The sequence below is a fragment of the Pristiophorus japonicus genome, chromosome 14, assembly GCF_044704955.1.
Source record: "Pristiophorus japonicus isolate sPriJap1 chromosome 14, sPriJap1.hap1, whole genome shotgun sequence".
Lineage (NCBI taxonomy): Eukaryota > Metazoa > Chordata > Chondrichthyes > Pristiophoridae > Pristiophorus > Pristiophorus japonicus.
This window is the reverse complement of record NC_091990.1, coordinates 45988910-46014348: the sequence shown is the minus strand read 5'-3', so window position 1 is coordinate 46014348 and position 25439 is coordinate 45988910. Positions and strand designations below refer to the sequence as shown.

The 25439-nt window shown below is 44.4% G+C and overlaps 1 protein-coding gene across 1 annotated transcript in view; it reads left to right on the top strand.

Annotated features, from left to right (window-relative positions):
- Positions 1 to 18233, top strand: part of angpt2b (angiopoietin 2b) — a 176497-nt gene extending 158264 nt beyond the window's left edge. The window contains exon 9 of the mRNA XM_070899204.1: positions 15618 to 18233. Coding sequence (XP_070755305.1) covers positions 15618 to 15778 — 161 coding nt within the window. The 3' untranslated portion in view covers positions 15779 to 18233. The remainder of the gene's footprint in view (positions 1 to 15617) is intronic.
- Positions 18234 to 25439: the final 7206 nt, after the last annotated feature.

The window sequence follows — 25439 nt, the reverse complement described above, 5'->3', positions numbered from 1 at the left end:
GCCCCCGCCAACTCTCTCTTTGCCTCACCGCAGGAAGCCATGCCTTCAGCTGTCTAAATCCCATGCTCTGGAATCTTCCCTAAACCCTTCTGCCTCTACACCTCCATCTCTTCCTTTAAGATCCTCCTTAAAATTGATCTCTTATCAAGCTTTTGATCACTGCTCCTAATATCAGCTTCTTTGGTTCAACGTAGCGAGGGGATTTGAGTACAAGGGCAGGGAGGTGATTCTACAATTGTACAGGGCCTTGGTGAGGCCACACCTGGAGTATTGTGTACAGTTTTGGTCTCCTAACCTGAGGAAGGACATTCTTGCTATTGAGGGAGTGCAGCGAAGGTTCACCAGACTGATTCCCGGGATGGCGGGACTGACCTATCAAGAAAGACTGGATCAACTGGGCTTGTATTCACTGGAGTTCAGAAGAATGAGAGGGGGCCTCATAGAAACGTTTAAAATTCTGACGGGGTTAGACAGGTTAGATGCAGGAAGAATGTTCCCAATGTTAGGGAAGTCCAGAACCAGGGGACACAGTCTAAGGATAAGGGGGAAGCCATTTAGGACCGAGATGAGGAGGAATTTCTTCACCCAGAGAGTGGTGAACCTGTGGAATTCTCTACCACAGAAAGTTGTTGAGGCCAATTCACTAAATATATTCAAAAAGGAGTTAGATGAAGTCCTTACTACTAGGGGAATCAAGGGGTATGGTGAGAAAGCAGGAATGGGGTACTGAAGTTGCATGTTCAGCCATGAACTCATTGATTGGCGGTGCAGGCTAGAAGGGCCGAATGGCCTACTCCTGCACCTATTTTCTATGTTTCTATGTTTCTAACGTCCATTTCTGAGAAGCATCTTGGGATGTTTTTCTACTTTAAAGGCATCATATAAATGCAAGTGGTTGTTTTTTGTGATGTCCTGGAACCTCTCAATTCGGTTATTGTCTGCAATCACTCCAACAAATCTCTATTTTTCTGTATATTTTTTTGATGCCATATTTACAGTACAACTCAACAACACATTATTTAAGTGATACAGCTATGTGTTTTCACTGTCCTGCAAATAGCATTTCCATTGAGCCCACTTGAGTTCAGCACTAATTTTCCAATTAGATAGCAACATAGCCTCCCAACTGCAGCCCAATACCAAGCCCTCTTAAAAACCTCTAGTATGCAATAGATTCTTCAATAATGGATACTATGCCTGATCACTTCCTAGGCTACAGCAAACTGACCACATTGAATACAATTGAAATTTCTTCTAAATGCCAGCTATAGCTTCTTATTTATAAATTCATCATTATATGTTCTTACGTTTGCTCTTGATTATTGACTCCATTATTTTGCCAGTGTTGATGTAAGATTATTGAGTCTACAATTCCCTGGATTTCATTTATCCTTTAGTTAAATATGGTACTATGTTATCGTGTGTCTAATTGAATGGGACTTTCTAAGTATTCAGTTATTTCATAATACCTGTCTTTGCTTCACAAACTTCATCCTTAATTTGTCTTTGCAACCTGGGATAGGTGTTATTAGACTCTGGAGATTTCTTTATTCTAGGTACTTTTAAATCTATTTAGAACTTTGTAGATTTAAAAGTCCATTGGTCCCGAGTTTGGTGAAACCTAAGTTCCGCCCAAGTACCGTTGAAAGGACCGCTAAGATCCTGACGTTACTTTGGGTGGAAGTTTGGTGAAAAAACATGGGAAAAACCACCCGGCAGAAAAAATGGGCCTTCGACGCCAATTCTGGGCAGCAGCGGGCGGTAGGTCGTATTCTGGGCGGCAAATGCGATCCTCGGCAAAGTACCGCCAAGGTAAGAGTTGGACTTAGGGAGGGGGGGAATGGCAAAACTAAACATTTTTCAAAACAATTTTAAACAACTACCAAAAAATCCTTCGGAGACCCCAGTGACCAAAATCCCTGCAAAAGCAATAAAGGAAAGTGGACTAACCTTTTCTTGCAGGTCTTCATACTTACCGTTGAGGTAAGACCTGCCTCCACACGGCGGCCTTTTCCCCTGCTGCAGCGGAGGACAGCCCGGACCAAATGGGGGATGCAGCGGGCGGGAGGACTCTTATGGGCGTTGCATGGTGGTGCATGCCAGCGCACGCTCCCCAACGGTCTTCTCTCCCCGTCGGCGTGAGGACCTGACCAAACTCGCTCAGAGGGGAGGGCGCCCATAAACCATCGAGACCGCCAAGAAAACTTGGCGGCAGCCGGCAGTAAGTCGACCAAACTCGGGCCCTTTAAGTCTTGGTTTTTTTCCTCATTGATGGAGAGCATATTCATCGTTTGTAATTATTCAATGAAAGAAAAATTACTCAAGGAAGCAATCAGTGAATATATTAACCATTGTCTACTCATTCGCAAGTTTCAGGTCATCTTTAAGCTTCATGGGCTGGGTTTTCCTTTGAAATCGCCCCCGCCCGATCCTTAGCGCTGTTCCGACGGTTGCGTCTTTTTCAACTGCTGGAATGCCGCTGGTGCGCGCTCCCGCGGTTTTCGGGTGCTCCATGTCGGCGGCGGCGAAGCGGTGCGGGAGCGAAGTGGGATAAGCGCCGTGTGCAGCGGAGGCCTATCGACTCGGGAATCTTTGGCTCCCAAGTTGTGCACACGCGCACGGCTGTCAAGCTCCGCCCCCCCTCCACCACCACCCAGAGAGGCACCGACGAGAGGCCAGAGACAGCCACCCTGAGACCACTGTGGAGGGGAGCGAGAGGAAGAGGTGTGGTGGGGGGGTGGGTGAAGATTGCTGTGGGGAGGGAGGTGAGAGATCGCAGTGGGGGCAAAAGGGGGTGAGAGATCGCTGTCGGGGGGGTGGGGGTGAGAGCGTGAGGTCACTGTGGGCGGGGAGGGGGAAAGAGAGTGAGATCGCTGTGGGGGTGGGCGGGGAGAGAGAAAGATCGTTGTGTGGAGAGGAAGAGAGTGAGATCGCTGTGTGAGGGGGGGAGAAAGAGATCGCTGTGGGGAGGGGGGTTGAAGAGAGTACGATTGCTGTGGGGGGAGAGAGATCACTGTGGTGGCGGGGGGGGGAGAGAGAGAGATTGTTGTGGCGGGGTGGGGGAAGAGAGTGAGATCACTTTGTGGGGGGATGGAAGAGATCGCTGTGGTGGGAGTGTGAGATCATTCTAGAAGGTGAGATAGACTGGGGGGTGAGAGAGACTGGGGGGTGAGAGAGACTTGGGGGTGAGAGAGACTTGGGGGTGAGAGAGACTGGGGGGTGAGGGAGACTGGGGGTGAGGGAGACTGGGGTGGGGGGGAGAGAGACTGGGGGGGAGAGAGACTGGGGGGAGAGAGACTGGGGTTAGGGGGGAGAGAGACTGGGGGGGGAAGAGACTGGGTGGGGGGAGAGAGAGACTGGGTGGGGGGAGAGAGAGACTGGGTGGGGGGAGAGAGAGACTGGGTGGGGGGAGAGAGAGACTGGGTGGGGAAGAGAGACTGGGTGGGGAAGAGAGACTGGGGGGGGTGGAAGAGAGACTGGGGGGTGGGGAAGAGACTGGATGGGGGGGAGAGACTGGGTGGGGTGAGAGACTAGGGGGGGGAGAAAGACTGGTGGGGGGAGAGAGACTGGGGTGGGGGGAGAGAGACTGGGTGGGGGGAAGAGAGACTGGGGGAGGTGGGAGAGAGACTGGGGGGGGGTGGGAGAGAGACTGGGGGGGGGGTGGGAGAGAGACTGGGGGGGGGTGGGAGAGAGACGGGGGAGGGGATGGGAGAGATACTGCGGGGGTGGAAGAGAAACGGGGGGGTGAAGAGAGATTGGGCGGGTGGCGGGGGGGGAAAGAGAGAGTGCGGGGGGGGGGGGGAGAGAGACTGGGGGAGGGAGAGACTGGTGGGTGTGAGACTAATGCGAGTGAGAGAGACTTAAAGGAGTAAATAAGGCTTTTTTAGACCATTTATATTATTGACTAACACTAGAAATACTACAATCTATTTAAAAATACATCAAACTGTGGCGAACTATAAAGATCTGTGTAATATCAAACAAACCTGTCAGATCTATGTCCATACCACCCACTTAAGATCCAGTAACACCTGCTTTTTCAGGACGGTATTAAGGTCCAGTGGTAAATGGATCTTAATGATGAAACTTCCATTTTGGGTGGTATTTGGGTGGTAATATAGGTGCGGACAGTATCAAATACTGCCTGGCGGTAATGACTGTGGAATTTACCGCCGGGTGGTATCTTGGCGGTAAATGTGTTTTTTTTTGTCGAAACTTGTATTTCTGGGCAGTAACTGGCCGATTTGAGAGGAAACTCTCGCCCCATATCTTTTCCCTGACTTTGTTCTTGCTGGTATGGTACTGGAAGAGTTTCTTACTGATGTGTATACCATCTGCAGCAATACTCATTTACAGATTCCTCTTTACTCTACTAATCGCACTTTTGACATGCTTCAGAAGTTTGATATATTTTTCCCAATGGGCTTTCTTGTCCTTCTCCCTGCAGACTTTGTGAACCTCAGCCACCTTATTTCCCTTGTTAATGAATTAGGGTCATTTTTTGTTGAGTCTAACTCTGCAGCATTTAACCTGCATACTTCTCAGTATGTCTTTGAAAGTATTCTTTTTGTCCCCAGTCAAGTCATTATTAAACAATCCCTCCAGTAAAACTATTTTAGCTTTTCCCTCATAACCTTGTAGTTGGCCTTTTTTAAATTGTATATCTGAGTGTTGGTCTTCAGCAGCATTGAATCCCATATCATATCAAACTTAATCGTGTTATGGTCACCATCACCTGGGGTGGCATGAGTTCCATTTTCGCTGCACTGTCGGGGTCACTTACCATTAAAAAGTAAAACCGAGATCACCCTCTTGAGGCTCCGTGACACACAAGGTCATGAAGCAATCTTGCATTACATTTACCAAGTCTCTCTCTACACCACGTGGGCAGTTCCAATTTATTCTTGTTCAGTTGAAATCCCTCATGAATACAACCACCTTCCTTTCAGAACCTCCTTATCTCTTCATCAAGTATTCTGGCCTATTCATTATTTTGAGCTAATGGTCGATACTAATGGAGGCCAAAGTGTATTATTTGTCTTTACACTAGAAGCCTCCAACTGGGGTCTGGGTAATTCTATTATTATAATATTATTGGGCAATTCTTTGCTGCTCTTTTTTCCATTGAGAGTTACAACCTCTTTTCCCCACATTTCTTCTCTATGTTTTGAATATTCTGTACCCTTCCATTTCAGTATTATTTTCATTGACTGGAGTAAGCCATGTTCCGGTTATTCCTATTGAAGAAAGGTTTTCATTAATATAGCGCCTTTCACAACCAAAGGGGCTTTACAGCCAATGAAGTACTTTTGAAGTGTAGTCTCTGCTGTAATGTAGAAAACATGGCAGCAAATGTATGCACAGCAAGCTCCCACATCATCACTACCGCTATAACTCTAGTTCAGGTGTTTCAACATCCTAGCCAATGTCACGTCAGCAGCTGCATCTCTTAATCTAAACCACTACACTTTGCACTGGTAAGTGCGCTGCAATAATGTATCAGTTTAGGACGATATAGCAATTCTGATGAGAATAAAGCTCCTCTTCAAATAAAGTCACTTACCGGTTCACTCAAACGCTAATTTCAAAAGTATGCACGTAAATTACACTGAACACATCCAACAACTTTGATAATTGCACACAGCAATAGAAAATGCCAAAACAGGTAGCAATTAGCATTTGTAAAGAGAAAAGACACATTAAAGTTTCCTTTCTCCAAACACTCTTCCATGTCCTGTTATTTTTTGTTTCAGATTTCCAATATTTATTGTTTCTAATTAAGTACAAACACATGCATTATTCTGACTCAAAACTAATTTGGCAATTTAAAGCAGCATTTTACATTTCAAAGTCTCATTTCACAGGTGTTTCTGTATGAATGGCTGATTAGCTTAGTACCTCAATACTGGCTAGTTTATCGAAGCAGTAAGCCAGTCTAAACAGCTGCAGATTTGGCTGTTTCTGACTCCAGTGATGCTTGCCAGATGAAACATTCCCACCAGCAGTGTGAGCTCCTGAAGTTAAGGAAAAGTTAGGAGTCGCGAACATGCAATGCACCAAGGGACATATGGTTGTCAGCAGAATATCTTGCAAGTATTTCTTTCTGGTTTGATATATGATCAAGCACATTCCTATCTTCTTCTGTTGGCTCCTGGTCCTCCTCGTTCTCCAGTTCTGTCTCCTCTGCTGCCTTTGATTTTGGAAAAGCCCCACGCCACAATGTCTCCCTCAGTTGATTGACAACAGGCATGCTCAGAAGGTGCTTTTGTCTTCTGATAATCTTGAGCAATCACCAGTAGCCATGCCTTTAGCCGGTTAAGCAATGCCTTGATTTCAAAAATCTCATCCTTGTTTTCAAATCACTCCATGGCCTCGCATCTCCCTACCTCGGTCATCTCCTCCAGCCCCACAACCCCCCCGAGATGTCTGCGCTCCTCTAATTCTGCCCTCGTGAGAATCCCTGATTATATTCGCTCAAACATTGGTGGCTGTGCCTTCTGTTACCGAGGCCTTAAGCTCTGGAATTCGCTGCCTAAACCTCTCCGCCTCTCTCCCTCTTTTTCCTCCTTCAAGACGCTCCTTAAATCCTACCTCTTTGTCACCTGCCCTAATTTCTCCTTATGTGGCTCGGTGTCAAATTATTTGTCTCATAATACTCCTGTGAAGCGCCTTGGGATGTTTCACGACGTTAAAGGTGCTATATAAATACAAGTTGTTTTTGTTGTTGTAACAGAGAGAGGTGTAATCTCAATGCAAGTTGCGCCTCTGAGACAGAAGGTTGTGGGTTCAAGTCCCACTCCAGACACTTGAGCAAAAAATCTAGGCTTACACTTCCAGCGCATTATTCAGGGAGTGCTGCACTGTTGGAGGTGCTGTCTTTCAGATGAGATGTCAAACTGAGCCCCGTCTGCCCTCTCAAGTAGGAATAAAAAGTCCCAAGGCACTATTCGAAGAAGAGCAGGAATATTCTTCCCCGTGTCCTCAAACAACACCTAAAAACAGATTATCTGGTCAGTTACTCATTGCTGTTTGTGGGACCTTGTTGTGCGCAAGTTGTCTGCTTTATTTCCGACATTACAACAGTTTATACACTTCAAAAAAGTACCTCACTGGTTGTAAAGTGCATTAGGATGTCCTAAGGTTGTTAAAGGCACTATATAAATGCAAGTCTTTCTTGCTTCTTGTAAGGGCCGTTTGAGGCAAGAACATAAATAATGAACCAGACCTTTCCTGCCCTTTTAAAAACAGGATTCCATGGAGGTGTTGACAGCCTTTCTGTACCTCTTCCAAATGACCATTCTTCATGTGTGAATTTGAACCTTTAGTGTTAGCAGGCTGACCTTCCACATCAACTATTCCATGCTTCACATACCACCTCTATATGTGAATAACAATCAGGAGAATGAACCCTGAGTGTTTTTTTTTTTGCCCTGGTTATCCCAGGGGTGCTGAGGCCAAAGATTAGTTAACTTAGCATAAAATTGGGTAAGAACCTTTCTGGTCTGTATGGTTCTATGGATTACCCACAGAGACATTAATGAAGAGGGACTGTGGTAAAACAAGACTAGAGCTGAAGAGTAAAATAGGAATATATTTTAACACTAGGATGTTGAGCAGTGGTCAAGGACATATTGAATTAGCTCTTTTCTTACATTTCCCATTTGCTTTTTGAGCAGGTTGTTGTGTAACATTACTGACATAATTTGCAATCGGTAGAAGTCACCAACAAGTTTTTGTTTTGTAGTTCATACAGCAAAAGGTGCTTTTAATAGGAATGTGCCACATCAGTGAAGCACATGTCAATCCATTCCTAATCTGTCTTCACATACAATATTATATGTAAAGAAGGAGAAGGGAAGTTAGAATGGCTTTAAAACTGAAGAGCACAGCTAAGAACCATTTCAGTTGATTACACTAGAGTTAGATTACTGTTAAACTGCTAGTAAATCTCGGGGAATTTTAGTATCTCTGGGCTGGGCTTTTGATAAGACTTAGCATACAACAACTTGCATTTATATAGTGCCTTTATGTAGTAAAATGTCCCAAGGTGCTTCACAGGAGTTTTGTTAAACAAAATTTGACACCGGGCCACATAAGGAAATATTAGGACAGAGACTTGGGCCCCGGTATTGGTGGCTGCCGCCGACTGCTGCCAACTACCACCAAGTTTTGCTGCCGGTCTCCCCTCTTTGCTATTTTCCACTTGGGCGGGAGGGGAGTACTGGCGGGAACCGCCCGCTGACGTCCAAATAGCGTAAGTGGCCTCCCACCTGCTGAACTGCCAGATCGGCACCAGCAGGGGGAGGGATAAATATTGGCCAAGACACCAGGGATAACTTCCCTGCTCTTCTTCGAATAGTGCCATGGGAATTTTTACATCCACTTGAGAGAGCAGACGGGGCCTCGGTTTAACGTGTCATCTGAAAGATGTTCCAGTAAAAAACAATAACAGCTTTTTATTGGAACATGAGCCAGTACTACTAAAATACTTGCATTGTTCTCCTTGTCTTCCTTATTCTTCTTTGTTCTTATTGGCATGTTGCGCTTTTATTTTCATATTTTTCAACCGTTAAAGTTAATGGCCTCAATTCTCCCCAAGTCCGTTTTCTGGCGTATTGCCCGTTTTTCGAGGCCAGAAATGCGGCAGAAATAATTTGCCAATGTTTCCCCAATGTATAATTCGAATTTGGCGCCACGCAGCATGTCCAGTCGCCTCGGGGGATGGAACCTGCTGTCTGCGCTAAAAAACGAATCTGCACCTCTGCGCATGCGCGGGGAAAAAAAGTTACGTTTTTGACGTCGTTCCAATGGACGTGCATGATCAGTACAGCTCAGATTTGGCAGTCGGCCATTTTTAAAGAGCCAGTTGTGTGTGTGAGAAGGAGTGCTGTGTGAGAGTATTGGAAAAATCACAGCTGCAGCAGTACAAGATGCAACGTGTTGCGAGGACCAAGAATTTCTTACAGGATGAAGTGGAGGCACTAGTTACTGTGATTGAAAACAGCTGGCAGGAGCTGGGCACCAGCAGAGGTCACATAAAAGTTCCATCCAAAGAAATGAAGAAACGCTGGAAGCAAGTTGCCGAAGATTACTGCGCAATGGAGGCCAGTGTAAAAAGAAGTGGCAGGACATTTGTCAAGTAGTTAGTGTAAGTAATATTTAAATTTATTCAATGCAATTGCAATTGTAAATGTGACCATCTATATGTTCCACCCAGCAGATAGACACCCTCTCTAAAACATTGCATTTTCATTTTTGCAGAGGAAAGTGGCACACAATAAAAGGGAAAGAACTCGAACAGGAACAGGCCCAGCAAATCTGCACCCACTGACACCCTTGGAAGAGAGGGTCGCTCCTTTGATGGGTCCTGCCTAGAAAAAAGCAATCAGTACTGCACAAGCTGGGCCCACATTCGAGGGAGAGGGTAAGTCCTGCAAATTCATTGTGGTCCTTCAATCAGCCTGCTGCCTGGCCTGCAATGTGTCAGCCTACCCATGTCACCCACCCTTCCCCCTCCTCTGCTACTAACCATTTGACTGTTCTGTTATCTTTTGCAGAACTTGAGGCCAATCCTGACGATGCAGAAGAAGCTTCAGACGCGGACGAGCCTGAAGAGGAGAACATCTTCCAATCCATCCATGGGGGTGAGGGGGAGGGGGAGGGGATGGAGCTGGCTGAAGCTCCCACTGTTGTACTGACTTTGGAGGAGGTGCTGCTCATGGAGGTGACAGCCCTCTCTGTGACTAATGGTTTGAGTGTTGGTGGGACATTCCATGGTTTCACACCTTCCGAGGTTGCGGGTCCCAGTGGTGTGGTGCACCGAGGCACACCCGTGGGGAGGAGGGGAAGGAGAGCTCGACCACGCTCTCCTAAGGTGCAGGATCTAACAGATGTGGTTCAGATGTGGTCATTGAGTGCAGAGAGCATTGACCTTACCCGATCACTCCTGGACGCATCAGTGTGGTGAATGATGAGGTAGAGGGACTGTCGGGAGAAGTAACAGCAATGACACGAGAAATGGGAACGATATCCGGGAGGGAATAGTGGCCAAGTGGGAGGGAATGTTGCAGGTAGTTGAGACAGTTTTGCTCAGCATGAGGGAGGGAATGTTGCAGGTCATTGAGATACTGTCAGGGCGCATGAGGGACGGGATGTTGGAGTTAGCTGCTGCAATAAGGGAACACGCCCAGATCCCGCGTCCATTGACAGAATCAACTGCCGCTCCCACTCCAATCCCCACACCAGCCTCTGAGGAGCCCCATGCTGGGCCCTCCAACTTGCCGCCTGGGCCCTCCAACTTGCCACCTGACACCAAAGCCCCCTCCCCTCCCCCACTCCCTCAAGAGGTGCGCATTACCCGAGATGTAGAAAGAATAAGCTTGGTATCAAGCCCAGAAACATTGCCACCGCCTGTGGGCAGGGGTGGTGGAGTGTCCACGACCAAGCGCAGCGGGCGGCCTTAGAATAAGAGGGAGGAAAGATGGGTGAGTGCAGCCTTTCTTTGCTGCTGTTGTTGTTGTTATTATTATTGTTAATGTTGTAACTGTTCTTAACTTTCAAGTTTTTTGTAAGTTATGTAAATTTACAAGTTTATAAGTGATCTTAAAGAGTGATCTTAAAGTAAAGTTTGATACAAGAATAATTTTATTAAAGTTAAGTTAAGTACATTGTAAACTTTTGAATAAAATATATTTTGCATTAAAACTGAATCATGTTCCGTTAACACAACACAACATTATGGAACAGCTCCAAACAGTAAACATGGCCCATGTGGAACAGTTGTCGCTGAGCCCTCGGGCATCAGGAAAGCATTCACAGATGAGCTGCTGGCGCAAGGCTCGAGCAATCGTTAAAGGAGCACGATGGTCCGCCCTCCTCCGCCATCGTGCTCCAGCCTCAGGCACTTGCATGGCTTCCTCGTCATCCTCCTCCTCCTCCTCCTCCTCCTGCTCGTCACCTGCATCTTCCGCATCATTATCATCAGCCACTCTCACCGCATGTGGGTCTTCCACTACCAGGTGCTGCTGCCTCATGATGGCTAAGTTATGCAGCACACAACAGTGAACTGACCGACAGTCTCAGGGGAGTAACCCTAAATGTAGTAGCCTCCGGAATGGTCCAGGCACCGTAAACACTGTTTCAAGATGCCAATGGTCTTCTCTATGATACCGCACGTCGCAATGTGAGACATGTTGTATTGACGGTCAGCTTCTGTCCAGCTTACATGTAGGGGTGTCACGAGCCAGGTGGCGAGGCTGTACCCTTTGTCTCCCAGTAGCCAGCTCTGCCCTTCTGGCTGCTGCTGCTGAAGCATGGCAGATATAACGCTGTCATGTAGGATGAACGCATCATGGGTGCTGCCAGGGTATCTTGCATCAACTGATGATATGATACATTTCACACACGGGCTGCACATTAATGGAGTAGAAGCCTTTTTGGATCCTGTACATCTCGGAATCCTCCAAAGGTGCTCGCAAGGCAATGAGGGTACAATCAATGCAACCTCTGGGAAGCCAGCAATCCTGGAGAAGCTCACAGCCCTGTCATGGATTGCTTGGGCAGTCATGCGGAACTTTATAAAGTCATTCCTATGCGCATACAGTGCAGCCGTGACCTGGCGAATGGAGACATGTGTTGCATGTTGAGAGATAGCACACACATCCTTAGTTGTAGCTTGAAACGATCCAGAGGCATAGAATGAAAGTGCAGCTGTAACCTTCACTTCAACTGATGAAGCATCAGGAGGACTGCTTTTAGGTTGTAGGTCTGCTTTGACCAACTCACAGATCTCACTTACAACTTCTTTGCGGAAATGCAGCCTTCTGACACAGTCTGTATCACTCAGGTGCAGGTACGAATGCCTGCCTCGATATACCCGAGGTGGGTAAGTCCTCCTGCCCAGCACCCTACGGGCTCTGATGTTCCTGATGCGATGAAGACGAATCAATTGTCTCCTACGTAGCACCATGATGCAGAAGGCTCGCACAAGGTATGGCATTGTCAGTATTGCCCACACACTTAAATTTAACCTTTGAAAGAAGCTCAAAATGGCAGGAGAGCAGGCAGGATAGGTTCATGTTGTATCTCTTCAGGTCTGTATGGATGGACCACACCCAAAGGTCCTGACTTCTCCTCTCTCCACACCCCACTAACTAATTGCAGTCTTGTGACTTCTCCTCTTCTCTTTCTCCCTTCCCCCCCCGCCCCTGCCCCCACCCCCCCACTCATTGCAGTCTTCAGTGCAGAAAGCACCTCTCTCCCCGGGCTCCAAGTCTTCCGATCGGCACCTCACTCTCTCTCTTTCTCCACCCCGCCTACCCTCCACGACTTGTTTTGTAGCCGATCCCCAAGCCGCTGTGTCCGGACACGGGGTCAATTCTACCGGCCAAACCTAAGACCCTCCAGCCCTGCTTCAAGACAGTTGGTGGTGGCGTGTGAGTGAGTAAAAAAATGAGAGTACTTCTGAAATCTAACAAATTTACACTTCTACGTTGACAAGTAAAAAAAAGTTGAACTTTATTATTGATTTTGACAGTGTTCTTGACTCCTTCTACAATCTCCGATTTAAAAACAATGGCGTCTTTCAGCGCAGATTTGTGAATGTGCGCTGGTTTTCTTAACTCACCAGAAGATTTTTCGGGAGTGACCAGATACGCCATCTGAAGAGAAACAAATGTTGGCCAAACTGCGAACAATTGCAAAAAACAGCGCAGACATGAGGGAACGCCCCTATGACGTAAAACAAAACTGGCCTAGAAAAATCGTAACTAAGTCAGTTACACCAGCACAGATCGCAGGGGGAAACTTTGAAAAAAAGAAATACGCCAAAAAAATGGCGCGCGCCAAAGAAACGGCGCAAATGACCGGGGAAAATTGAGCCGTTAAACACAGTTTCCTTATCTTGTGAGCCTTCCAGGTCCTGGTGTCTATTCTGGAGGTGGAAATAATCGCAAAAAAAGTTGGTCTCTAGCTGATAACCAGATTTAAGAGCCACTCCAGCAAATTGAGGCCCATAATTTGGAAGATTGCCATGGTCATTTCTGAGCACAATTTTGTGGCATGATTTTCTCATGTGAAATTCTAAGCATTTATCTTGTTCTAGCAGTTCAATTGCACCTGGGCGAGAACTCCTTTATAGCCCATCAAGAAATAACTTGATATTCCTATCTTTACCAATACCCAGTATTTCTCAGTTTGGCTTTGCTGCACGTACTGTCAGTAGTCTTTCCTCTGCCTGATTAGTAAAACTGGTATAATGGGCACTTTCCCAGCTGCATCAATTATTATTCCTTACAATACAGAAAGCCCGTTAAGCCTGCCCTAGCTTTGTGACCTGACTTTCAGATCGCTACCAATCTACCAGGCAAATGAGCAAGGCTATTACTAGACATCTCTAATACCGAACATACAAAGACTGAGCCCTTCGCTGTAAGGTATCGAGTGTCCACTGGAACCAATGAGGAAATTAATAATGTAGCTTTACTTGAGTCACTTTGAAGACCGAGGCCTGCTGAATTGCAGGTACTGTTATCACTTGTGTAGGCAGGATATAATATTATAGTCTATGCTAAATTAAAGGTATATGGCAAAGTTTTCCTGTTTTCTGCTCCATAACCCTTGATATCCTGAGATCACTCAGTGAAAATGTACTTCCCGAATAGCCAAGCTCATAATTGAAAATTGTGCTCTCTTCTTCTAGAATCGCCCATCAGAGGAAATAGTTCCTCTGTCTACCCTATTGAAGCCCTTTAACATTTTAAAGACTTTGATTTAGATCACCCTTCAACCTTCTAAACTCAAGTTTGTGCAGCCTATCCTCATAATTAAACCCTTTTAACCTTAGTATCATTCTGGCGAATCTGCGCTGTAACCAATCCAAGGCCAATATATCTGTTAAGAGGTGTGGTGCCCCAAACTGAATGCAGACATCTAGATGAAGGCTGACCAACACTCCATACAATTGAAGTATATCTTTCTCACTTTGTATTCTTGAGATAAATGCCAGCATTTCATTAGCATTATTGCCTCTGCATGGACACATAAATCTCCTGGCCATTATTCATGTGTAAACCTAGTCAGTGATCTTCATCAATGACTTGCCAAAGGGCCATCACAGCTGATCTCCACAACTGACATTCACGTATGTTTAATCTTCCAGCGGGAATCACTGGATACTAACCGGAAATGGGAGTAAAGCTGATTGCTCTCCTTAGGCCAGGGGAAATTCTATTGCCTCGACTACCATCCAGGCTGAGATCAGCTAGGTCTACAAACGAGAAACATTTATGTTTGGTTTGGCTCATAGAAGGTTACATCACAGAAGGGGGCCCTTGAGTCTGTTCTGGTTCTTACCAGAGCAATCCACAATTAATCCAACAGTTTGTTCTCTCCCCATAGCCCAGTTCGGTTCTCACTCAGCAGCATATTTATAGCTTCATCATCAAAATAGTCTATTCCATAGTTCTCTAACTGAAGGGTGAGGCAGCTAGGCAGATTTTCTGACTCCTTCCCCACTATTTTCCATCCATTGATGACAGCGGACCTGCTCTGTGTGAAGGCTCGGTAAATCTACCCTCGAGCACACCTGTTGAAATAAACGGTGCATTCTTGCTGAGCAAATGGTGTGTGATACATGTAAATATTGAACATTGCAAGCAGTTGTAGTGAAAGGGAACAATTACAGCTTGGTTTCAGCACCAAGTTGATGTGCTTTTTCCTAGATTGGATGTTTAAGTAGCTCTATTATATCCGCATTAAAATTATTGTACTTTTTCTTGCGTTCGATTTATTCAATAGATTCATCAGGTCGCTCGTTCCTGTCCCTCTTTCAATGCTACTTCATTGAACCAGCTTCTTGGAGGTGCATAACAGCTGACCAGGATAATGGTGCCACCAATTTTCCATTCCCTGTGAAATGCTGTACCGGGCACCGTTGCCAGATGCTACAGCCCAGATCAAGAACTCGCTACGCAGAGAATCTCAAACACATACCCTTCTCCCAATAAAATACGAGGATGTTGCTGGGATTGGAGAATCTAAGCTATGAGGACAGATTAGATAGGCTGGATTTGTTTTCATTGGAACAGAGGAGGCTGAGGGGAGACCTCATTGAGGTGTATAAAATTATGAGGGGCCTAGATATATAGTGGATAGTAAGGGCCTATTTCCCTTAGCAGAGGGATCAACAACCAGGAGGCATACATTTAAAGTAATTGGTAGAAGGTTTAGAGAGGATTTGAGGGGAAATGTCTTCACACAGAGGGTTGTGGGGGTCTGGAACTCACTGTCTAAAAGGATGGTAGAGGCAGAAACCCTCACCACATTTAAAAAGTACTTGGATGTGCACCTGATGTGCCATAACCCACAGAGCTACAGAACAAGAGCTGGAAAGTGGGATTAGGCTGGATAGCCTCTTGTTGACCGGCATGGATACGATGGGCCAAATTGGCCTTCTTCCATGCTGTAAACTTCTATGATTCTATGAACACACACTGCTTAATAAGGAGTTCTTTATGCCCAGATTACTGCAGTAACTCGGTGATAAAGTGCTACCATGTAAGGTGACATTAAGAAGGACATGTTCTAAACGTAATTATATTTGTTACTTTTATCTGCAGGATGGTGGTTTCAGGCCTGTGGCCCTTCTAACTTGAATGGCATGTATTACTCTGGCGGGATGAATGCAATTCGATTTAATGGGATCAAGTGGCACTACTGGAAAGGTTCACATTACTCCCTCAGATCCACCACTATGATGATTCGACCTGTAGCTTTTTGAGCAATGCACAGGGATCGCTTTTCTGAGCAGCTAATGGAATTCACCATTGCATATAAGGGATACTCTGCATCCGCCACACAACCACTGATTTAATTTTATTAAATTGTTTAGCACACACTGGTGGGACATAAATGTTGAAAGTTTCACCACCAGAGCTATCAGCCTGCAGATTACAAGAAAATAATTTGAAAAAAATCTTCCTGCACGTCGTCAAGTGGTGGAACGTTTGACAAGGAGACTCTTGGCGGAAAGCTGGAAAGAGAATATTAAATGACTTGCCATTGAACTAGACCCTGAAATAGAAAAGCCTCTTGGGGCATCTCCAGTTCAACCCGAATGATGCAAAGAATATGTCGCCCATTGACATAACCTAGATTCAGGGCAAAGTGTATTCGAATGTGTTCATTCTTTGTCAGCTGCCTTCAGTGTTGCCTCAATGCATCTACCTTTACATCTGCTTTCTCCTTGTGCTGGTACTGATTCGGATTACCACAGCAAAAGGGAACAAGTGCATGATTGTAACATGTTTAACTATTTCACCTATAGAAGATATTTGGGCACTTCCCCCAGCAAATGCTTTTTCTTTCGGCAAAAAGAAACACTGCATATTTACATTATTATGTTTACCCATCTGTACCTCTTCCAGATTTTTGAGGAAAGCGAGTTTCTCTGGGTAGGCTCAGTTCCTGTAGCAGCCAATATGTACAGTCTGTTCCAAAAATCCTATTGTTTGTTGGCCACAACTGCATATTTGTGTTCTAACAGATGTTCTATTCGCTGCGGAGCCAGCTGTTTATATCTATATGGGTTTTGACATCTTTTACTTTTTTTTTGATGCAACTATGATTAAAGCTAATAAACGTGGAGAACATGATGCCAGGCCATGTCACTTTCCTCTGTATACGGACATAGTTAAGCATCCTCCAGTACATTTTGCCTTGGCCACGTTACTCCATTTGTAACGAACTCTGCTGTACAACTTGCTGCAAAGGTTTCTGCTGCATGTGTAGTAACTGAGAAAACCTACCCAATTCAACTGCCGTCTATTATTGACAGATCATTGTTTTTGCAGCACAGGACTATTTCAGGAATAGGTAATCGTGCCTCCAACCATTGCTCTTTGCCCCCAAGGGTCTTGTCAATCATAGAGCCAGAAATTAGGTAGGCAATCAGAGGTTAGTATTGTGAGCAGATAATCCAATGAAATTCGAACTGCCTCAAAAAATATGATTTTGTTTGAGATGGTTGCACCTGGGAGATGCTCTTAAAGCAATTAGTCTTCACTTACATTACAATCTCTTTGTTCTTGCAGCAAACCTGCAGTTCGAAAATACCACTGTGATACTGTAATAAACATAATTGTTACTGTTTAACAGTATATAAACTCTGAAGCATATTGAGTGGTAAATCATAGCAGTACCTGGTAGAGACCAAACACATTTTGTAAGAGGGAAGAAAACAAACCATTACGCAAGTTCCAGGATTTTCTGACTTCATTCTTTTGGAAGCCCCCCAAAATTATTCCTTCCACTTTCTCTGCTGATTCTATTGTGAACCTTCTGGTGCCAAGGTAGCAGTGGATTGATCAGCTTGCTGGCCTCTGATTCTGAAACTGTGGTGATTCTGTCTATGTAAATCCCTCCACACCCCCAACCATCCCTGACACGAACAAATACAGGGTAGCAGGAATTTGACACAGCTTGAATTTTTTTACAAAAATTGATTGGCAGTTTCTTGCAGCTAGAATTGCAGTACTAACACTTGTATTGCCAAGTCTTAATTAAGGAACACTCTCCTAATTGTTAGCCTCTGATTTCACACGCCCTCTGTGCGTAGAATACACTCAGCTGCATATTCAAATGCTGGATTATTGGTTCAAGTTAAATATTGGGAGTGTGCCAATGAAAGTTTGAACATTACAGCCAGGTTGAGCAACGATGGGGTATGGCACAGACTTATTTAAAGGTCACAAAACAAAACCTTAGTTAACTTACATTACATAAAAAGCTCCACCTACCAAAACGATAGAATTAAAAATGGGAAACTATTAAAATGCACCACAACAGCCTATCCTATACTTGTAACAGAGAATCCATTAAGACATCTGGGATTGACTTTGTTTCGAGTGTTTAATCAGTCACCTAAACTTTCTGCTTAAACATAACCATTGATTTTTTATTGAATAGATTATTGAAATAAAGAATATTACAAATACTGATTCACCAGTCATTACTTCCATGAAACGGATATGGACATGTTCCCGCTTTATTATTTACTGTTTCCAATATGTATAAATATTATAAAAGAATACTGCTACTTATTCTGCCAAAAGAAATTTAAGTTAAATTGTCATACAATAACTGGCAAATGCTTTATATATTTTCATTTTTTTTAAAACTATTAAGCATGGACATGCAATTTACAGCAGTGTTTGGATTAATTTAAGAAATAAAAGTATCCAAAGTTCTCTGTGTTTTTACATATATTATCTGCTAACAATAGAAATGGATCAGTATAACAATGTTATGACCTTTAGTTATGCATTAAAGCTGTAATACATCATCTGCTTGTCCTATTTCACACTCCAGTACACATTTACCTTTTATTTGTGAATTTGCCACAGTGAAAATGATCATCAAGACAGAGGAATGCAGTGATCAGAACTCCGATCTGCTTTGTCAGTACATGGGTTGCCCATGTCACTTTTTCCCATCTGCCTGTTTCCTGCTCTCTGCTGTAACATTGAGGGAGGCACTAGACACAGACCAGCCACTTTCCCACAGTGGGTGGGGATGATGGGCTGGATTTTACCAACCTCGGTGGGTCTGTGGCGGGTGTCGTCGGTGGTGGATCCCAGCCTTGCTGCTGGCTCCAGTCCGCTGTGTAGAATGATTTTCCCCTGATTGGGCTTGTTAAGCTCGCCTAGCTCGTTTGCCAGCCAATTGAAAGAAAGTGGTACTGATTATGTCATTTGATGATACGTCATCAGCCTGTTTCCTTAAAGGGACCATGAGTAAATTTATTTGGCAGTTGTGCTGTCAGTGTTCTACATCATTGAGGTGCTGCAAACAATGATAAGCATGGCACAAAGGTGCACAGCTGCTCCCAGACTCTCCCATGACTCTCTCCTTATGCTTATGGAGGGAGTCACAACACAGAGGGAAGTTCTCTAACCTTCCAGTTGGTGGAAGAGACCTCCCCAGAAGACCAATGAAGTCTGGTTGCCGACTTCACAGGAGGGCACAAGCAGGGATGTTGTCAGGAGGATCTGGCTGCAGTGGCACAAACCTTTCAATGATCTCAGTAGATCACAAAACGTTACTGCAAAACCACACTCAACCTCATCCTGCTGTGCCACTCATCACATCCCCATCGCTCTACCTTCCCTACCCTACTCCTGCACATCCTTACTCACACCAATTTACCTTGCACCTCCACCCATCCCTCTCTACCGACATTATCACTTCCCCATCTCACTAGCCACCCCTCACACTCACCTGCATCCTCGTCCAATCATACCAACTAACAACACACAAAGGTCGGCACTTAGGTGTTTTATGCAATGTTCATGCAAAATTTCTGTTAATGTGGTGTCAAACATTGAAACCTTTATTTTCAACACTTTGCGTTCTTAGACAGATTTGTGTGCACCTTTCGAAGTGGCTTAGTGAGTTGCAATGAATGGTGAGACATAACGGTCCCTCCCGCAATGGTGATGAATGTGAAAGGAATTGCTTGGACATTGTGGGGATGCTTTATGGTATTGGTATGGAGTGGTGCCAACCTGGCACATCATGTGGCAGCCATGGTGTACAGCATCAAGTGAAGTAAATCTGGCCATGGTGAGGCTATCCCTGGTGTCCTGGCAGCAATATGGTTGGGTGCTGATGCCCTCTGACCTGTGCAGTATCAATTGATTGCGGAGAAGTTTGGTGTTGTTGTTGGTGTTGTTAGTGTGTCTGGTGCTGCTGGTTTGGGGGAATGATCATTGTGGGATTCAGAGGACCAATGTGAGAGAGGTTCAAGGGCAGCCATGCTGATGGAATAGATGGCAGGTGAAGTAGAAATGACAGAAGTGGTGGGAGAGGTAATGAGGTCAGACTGAATGGAGACTTGTGTAAAGACTTGCAGCATTCTGAATCTGCAGTGAAAATATAGTTTAGAGAAGCTAGTGACTAAGGGAAGATATCTGATTCAGCTGGGAGCTTTGACTTGACATTTGGCGCTGTCAACTCATCAGCTGAAACAATGGCAAGTGGCCCCATGCCTCAGCTTCACTGACGATGTCTTGGCAATGTGGGAAACCTGTGGGCAAACTGTCAAAATAAAAAAGCTAGGAAAAAAGCATTGTTAAGTGACTGTAGACAAGCCACAAATGATTTCACTTGACTCCCCCGCTGCTGCATCTCAGGTCTGCTCAGCACTGGCAGACCCAACATTTGGGAAAGGCGTGTGGCAGCAGGGTTCTGATCCACGGTCAAAACAAAAACTTTCCCATCCGACCCACCACCGATCATACCCACTGACCACCCCCCCCCCCCAGAAAATTCCCCCCGATAAAACAGTTGGCCCCAAGTACTCTCGCTAACATCCTGGTGCCTGGTGATATCACGGTACAATGAGCAAACCTGATACCTCCAGCACATCGGTTCAGGAATTTGAAGAGTTGATGGTCCCAAGAGATGAGAAAGCAAAAACTGAAAAAGACCAACAAAGAAAGAAAGAAAACCAAATGTTATTTTATGCACAATGTGTGAGTTGGCTGTTATCAATCATTGCATTTGTCATTGTTGAACTCTTTCTTTACATGACAATCTCGGTCAGATTCAGTAAGTTAAGAGGCACTTAAGTTTTGGGAAACATGCCATGCATTGGTCACACTTTCTCAGCCTATTTATGTAAAATTTGGTGTCAGTGAATAAGAGGCAGCTTATGTGTGAAGGAAGTGGAGTCTTGCTGGTTTTGAAGTTTATACACTAACATGATTCCAATATTCTGAAGGAGCTGTAAAACTTGATGGCTCTAATTTGTAAAATAAATCAACATGCAGCTAAGGCCAAAATGTATACTAGTTACCAGGAATGTAAGGGCAAAATACAGTTTAATATGAGGTGTCACGATTCTACAACGAACTGATCTTTGACTTTAGATGTAGAGCCAGAAAGAGTAGAACAACTGAATCGGGTTACTTAAGATAGCCTAATTGGGGTTACAAACATTGGGTGGGATAGAAGAATGTGAATAATATGAAGTCTGGCCACTATAGGGAAATAATATCATTTACACCTCTGAAGCAGGCAGAATAAGTTATTTTTATGAAAGATACATTTCAGAAAAATGCAACATAGGAGAAGGTAATATGCAGCAGAGTGGAGTGGTATAGTTACAACAGCAACGTGAAACGTTTCAGACTTGTTCAGAAAGATTAGGAAAACATTGTATGACAGTCACTGATTAAAGTTAGCAGTGTCCTGCTCTGGAGGCTGATTTACAGATGAATACTGTCATCACAAACTCCTGAGGTAACAACCATTTTCCCCTCGTCTCACTGCAGTCTGCATAAACACTTGCATCTCAACAACAAAGAGCTAAGGTACGTTGGTCCCATGCTCTTGTAGTTGATGTTTGCTTGCTGGGGATGCTGTAGAATTTGATCATATTAGCTGATTTTAAAATTGAAGACTACCCAACAGGATTAAAACAGGGAGAGCAAAATTTCCTTCTGCAACGGCAGCAGACTGCTGGAAGGGCAAGACTTTCTTCCTTCCCTTGCCTACACCCCAAACCTTGACCCATTTCCCAGGGACAAGGGCATTCAATTATTCCTGGTCGGTGTTGGTGCCATGTAATGTGCCAATGGGACACCCGGCTCAGTTGGGCTAAAGGAATTTGATGTGGCACCTTGGCACCACACAAGTGAGCCCATGGTCCCAGAGGAAATTTGAAAGCATTAGCAAATTTCAGCCCGCATTTAGGCCCTCAGCAGCATGGCTTCTATCCAAATGATTTATTTCCTCATTTGCTTCATTATAATATCCCCAGTACATTTAAGTAGGTAGGTTATTTATCCAACATTCCTTCAAGTGAAAGATGCCTGAAATGCAGTTTAAGGTGTCGGGGGTATCTGTTGAAAGACTTCCCACCTCATTCTCCTTGATGTCCACCTAGGTTAAACTGGTTTATTGATGAAAGTTGGCAGGAAATTTGGAGCCAGAGATGAGACTTAAGGGTTGATTCCACAATCCTGCACTACCAGGAAGGAAATGTATGCACGGGTATCACATGTTGGAGAATCTGGTTACATGTCCTAGCCATATTTACGGGATTCCGAGCACGGTTCCCTTTTTGAGAGTGTGGAATTATGGGATCACCACTTTAAAATCTCGAGTGGGAGCCAGGAATAAAGTCAGTTGGAAGAGCCTTTTAGGCTTCTCTTTCCACGAGCGGACCCCCGATATAAGGGGTCGACACTCGTCCCAATCCATGAGGCAACCCTCGAAGTTAATAGGCGGAGACGGAAGGCAAGGTTCAATGATCTTTAATCACGAACGGTCCAGGAGCAATTTCTCAACACAGCCACCTGTGAGGGGAAACGCTCTGCGAACAGCAAATTCATACACCTTTTATACAATTTCAAAGACCCCGTTATTTCCCCAATACAACCTCCCACGACTCCTGATTGGTTACCTTATCAGCAATACCTTGGATTGACAGACCAGTGTCTTAAGGCAGTTTCAGGCCTTCTCTAGGGTGACCTCATCTTGTTAGAATGTGCTGACCTGGCTTGGGTTGGTTATTAGGGCTCTCGAGCACTGTTATAATTACAGGGTTAGGAATGGACCTCAGACATAGGCCTTTGTAATGGTCACTTTTATAAGGATGTGTAAAAGAAATAACCTATCAGAGTGATTAATTACAGGAGGCCCCATTATAGGAAACCCAGAGGAGCAGATAAACAGGGCAAGGGGTCTAAAGTGACAATGGAAAAGCTCCATCTGGTCAAGACAAGAGAGATAAGATAACATTCCAATGTGCTAATAGACCGTTGAGACACAGTGAGGTTTATGGAGTACTGGAGATAGGTGTGTTTGAATTGTACCTTTACTTTGAGTGCTAAGGATTTCAGCTATACACCTTTTCTGGCTAACCAACTTAAAACATTTCATAAAATACCCCTAATGCCAAATCTATTTTTCCTCTTACAAGTCTCCATTTAAAATCTTACAGTGCTGAGAGAGTATCGCATCAGCTGGCAGAATCTTGTTTTGAAAAACAAAGATGTCCATGGGTATCAGCTGACATGAAGGTGAGAATTTTGGATAACAAAACTTACACAAGGCTCACGTTTCTTTTTATGGGATCAGAGTTGCATAGAATTACTGGATTTTCGCCATTTGGAGTTTTGCGGTAACGATACGTGAAAATTACCGCTTTCACTGTATTACCGATTTCACGCTGAACTTTCAGCACTTGATGTCTTTGGTAAGGGAAGCGTTGCATACTCATTTGTGGCATTAAAATGCGAATTTCGCCAACTTTAGTGCCGGGCCGGGAGCGCTGCGAGAGAGGCCTGGGGAGGGGGAAAAACAAAAAAAAATTTTTTTTAAATTCCAGAAACATTACCAAGATCCTTACCTAACTAATCGCAAAAAAAAATAAAAAATAAAAACCTTAACTTATATTTTTTGTAGGTTTTCGTTGCTGGCAGGGCTGGACTGTCAGTATTCTGGGTGCGGCATACGGGTCGGGTGAGTGCCGAAACTCGGACGGTAACACAATCTGCATTGTTACACGTCCGCCGCACCTCTCCCTGGTGGTACCTCCCATCAGCACCACAATCAAGGAGCCGAGGATCTCGTCTGGGCTTTGCAACCAGGTTTTTGCCCGGACGGTCAAAACGCGGTGAAAACCCAGTCGCAAACCATCCAAAAATCCAGCTGTTGGAGTTGAAAGCACAGAAACAGGCCTTTCGGCCCAACTAGTCTATAGTGGTGTTTATGCTCCACACGAGCCTCCTCCCACTCTACATTATCAGATCCTACAGCCATATCTCGCTATTCCTTTCTCCTTCATGTTCTTATCTAACTTCCCCTTAAATGCATCTATACTATTCACCACAACTATTCCTTGTGGTCAAGAGTTCCACATTCTTACCACTCTTTGGGTAAATACATTTTTCCTGAATTCCCTATTGGATTTATTGGTGACTATCTTATATTAATGTCCCCTAGTTTTGGTTTAACCCACAAGTGGAAAGATCTTCTCTACATCTACCTTATCCAACCGCTTCATAATTTGAAAGATGTCTATTCACTCAGCCTTCTCTTTTCTCGAGAAAAGAGCCTCGCCTGTTCAGTCTTTCCTGATAAGTATATCCTATTTGTTCCGCTATTATCATTGTAAGTCTGTTTTGCACCTTCTTCGGTGCCTCTTTATCTCTCTATGCAGTAGTAAGATCAACATTGTGAAGACATACACGCAATTCTAGATTATTCATTAGTAAAGTTTAAATTGTTACATCCAAATGCTATTTTACAATTTAGGTTTATTAATATTTCAAAAAGATACAATTAAAATGCATTTCAAATACAGCACCAACTTCACTCATGGCCATATATTGAGCAGTTTAAGGCACATACTAACAGAAAGGGAGGCATACGTTTTCACTCTATTCTATTGGGAACTTCAAAATCAGAATTAATTCTAGTGATTTTGCTGTCTCAGGCCTCAGACTCCCCATTACTCTGAAGCAGTTCATGGATTGGCTGAGAATATTTAGTCCCATGCAAGATGTTCTTTTCCCTTTTCTTCACCACCCAACCACTCCCCCCTCCGCCCCACCTCCCCTCCTGCCCCCCGACCACCGCAAAAATATCTACTGTTAATTTTGCTAATCGGTAGATGCCGCATGGGCAGTTGTTCAGGATTTTGCTTGTTCTCTGTAACTTTCTTGATGAAAATCCCATCAGAGTCTCAATACTTTAATGTAGAATGCATTTAATGTAGAATGCAGACTACGTTATTCTTCAGTGACCAACTGTTAACCAATCCCTATCAGATTTCCAGTATTTACAATTTAGGTTACTTGTCTGTAAACATCAATTAAAAAAAGAAAATTGATAACTTGCATTTATATACCACCTTCATGAGCTCAGGACATCCCAAAGTGCCTAACAGCCAATGAAGTACTTTTTGAAGTGTAGTCACTGTTGCAATGTAAGAAATGCAGCAGCCAATTTGCACATAGCAAACTCCCACAAACCGCAATGAGGTAATGAACAGATAATCTGTTTTAGTGATGTTGATCGAGCGATCAGCAGAAGACTGAGGAGAACTCCCCTGCTCTTGTTCTAAATGCCATGGGATCTTTACATTGATTGAGAGTGCAGATGGAGCCTTGCTTTAACAGCTCATCTGAAAGACAGCGCCTCCTACAGTGCAGCACTCCCCCAGTACTGCACTGGAGTGTCAGCTTAGATTTTGTGCTCAATCTCCAGAATTAGGGTTGAACCCATGACCTCTGACTTAGAGAGCAGTGTGCTATCACTGAGCCATGGCTAACACCTTCATTTCTGTTTGGCAGTTAAAGCATGAGCAGTGGAGTATTTCTAAAGTATTGTCTTAATGAAGCTCTGAGACCCTGACATTCACTCTAATTTTT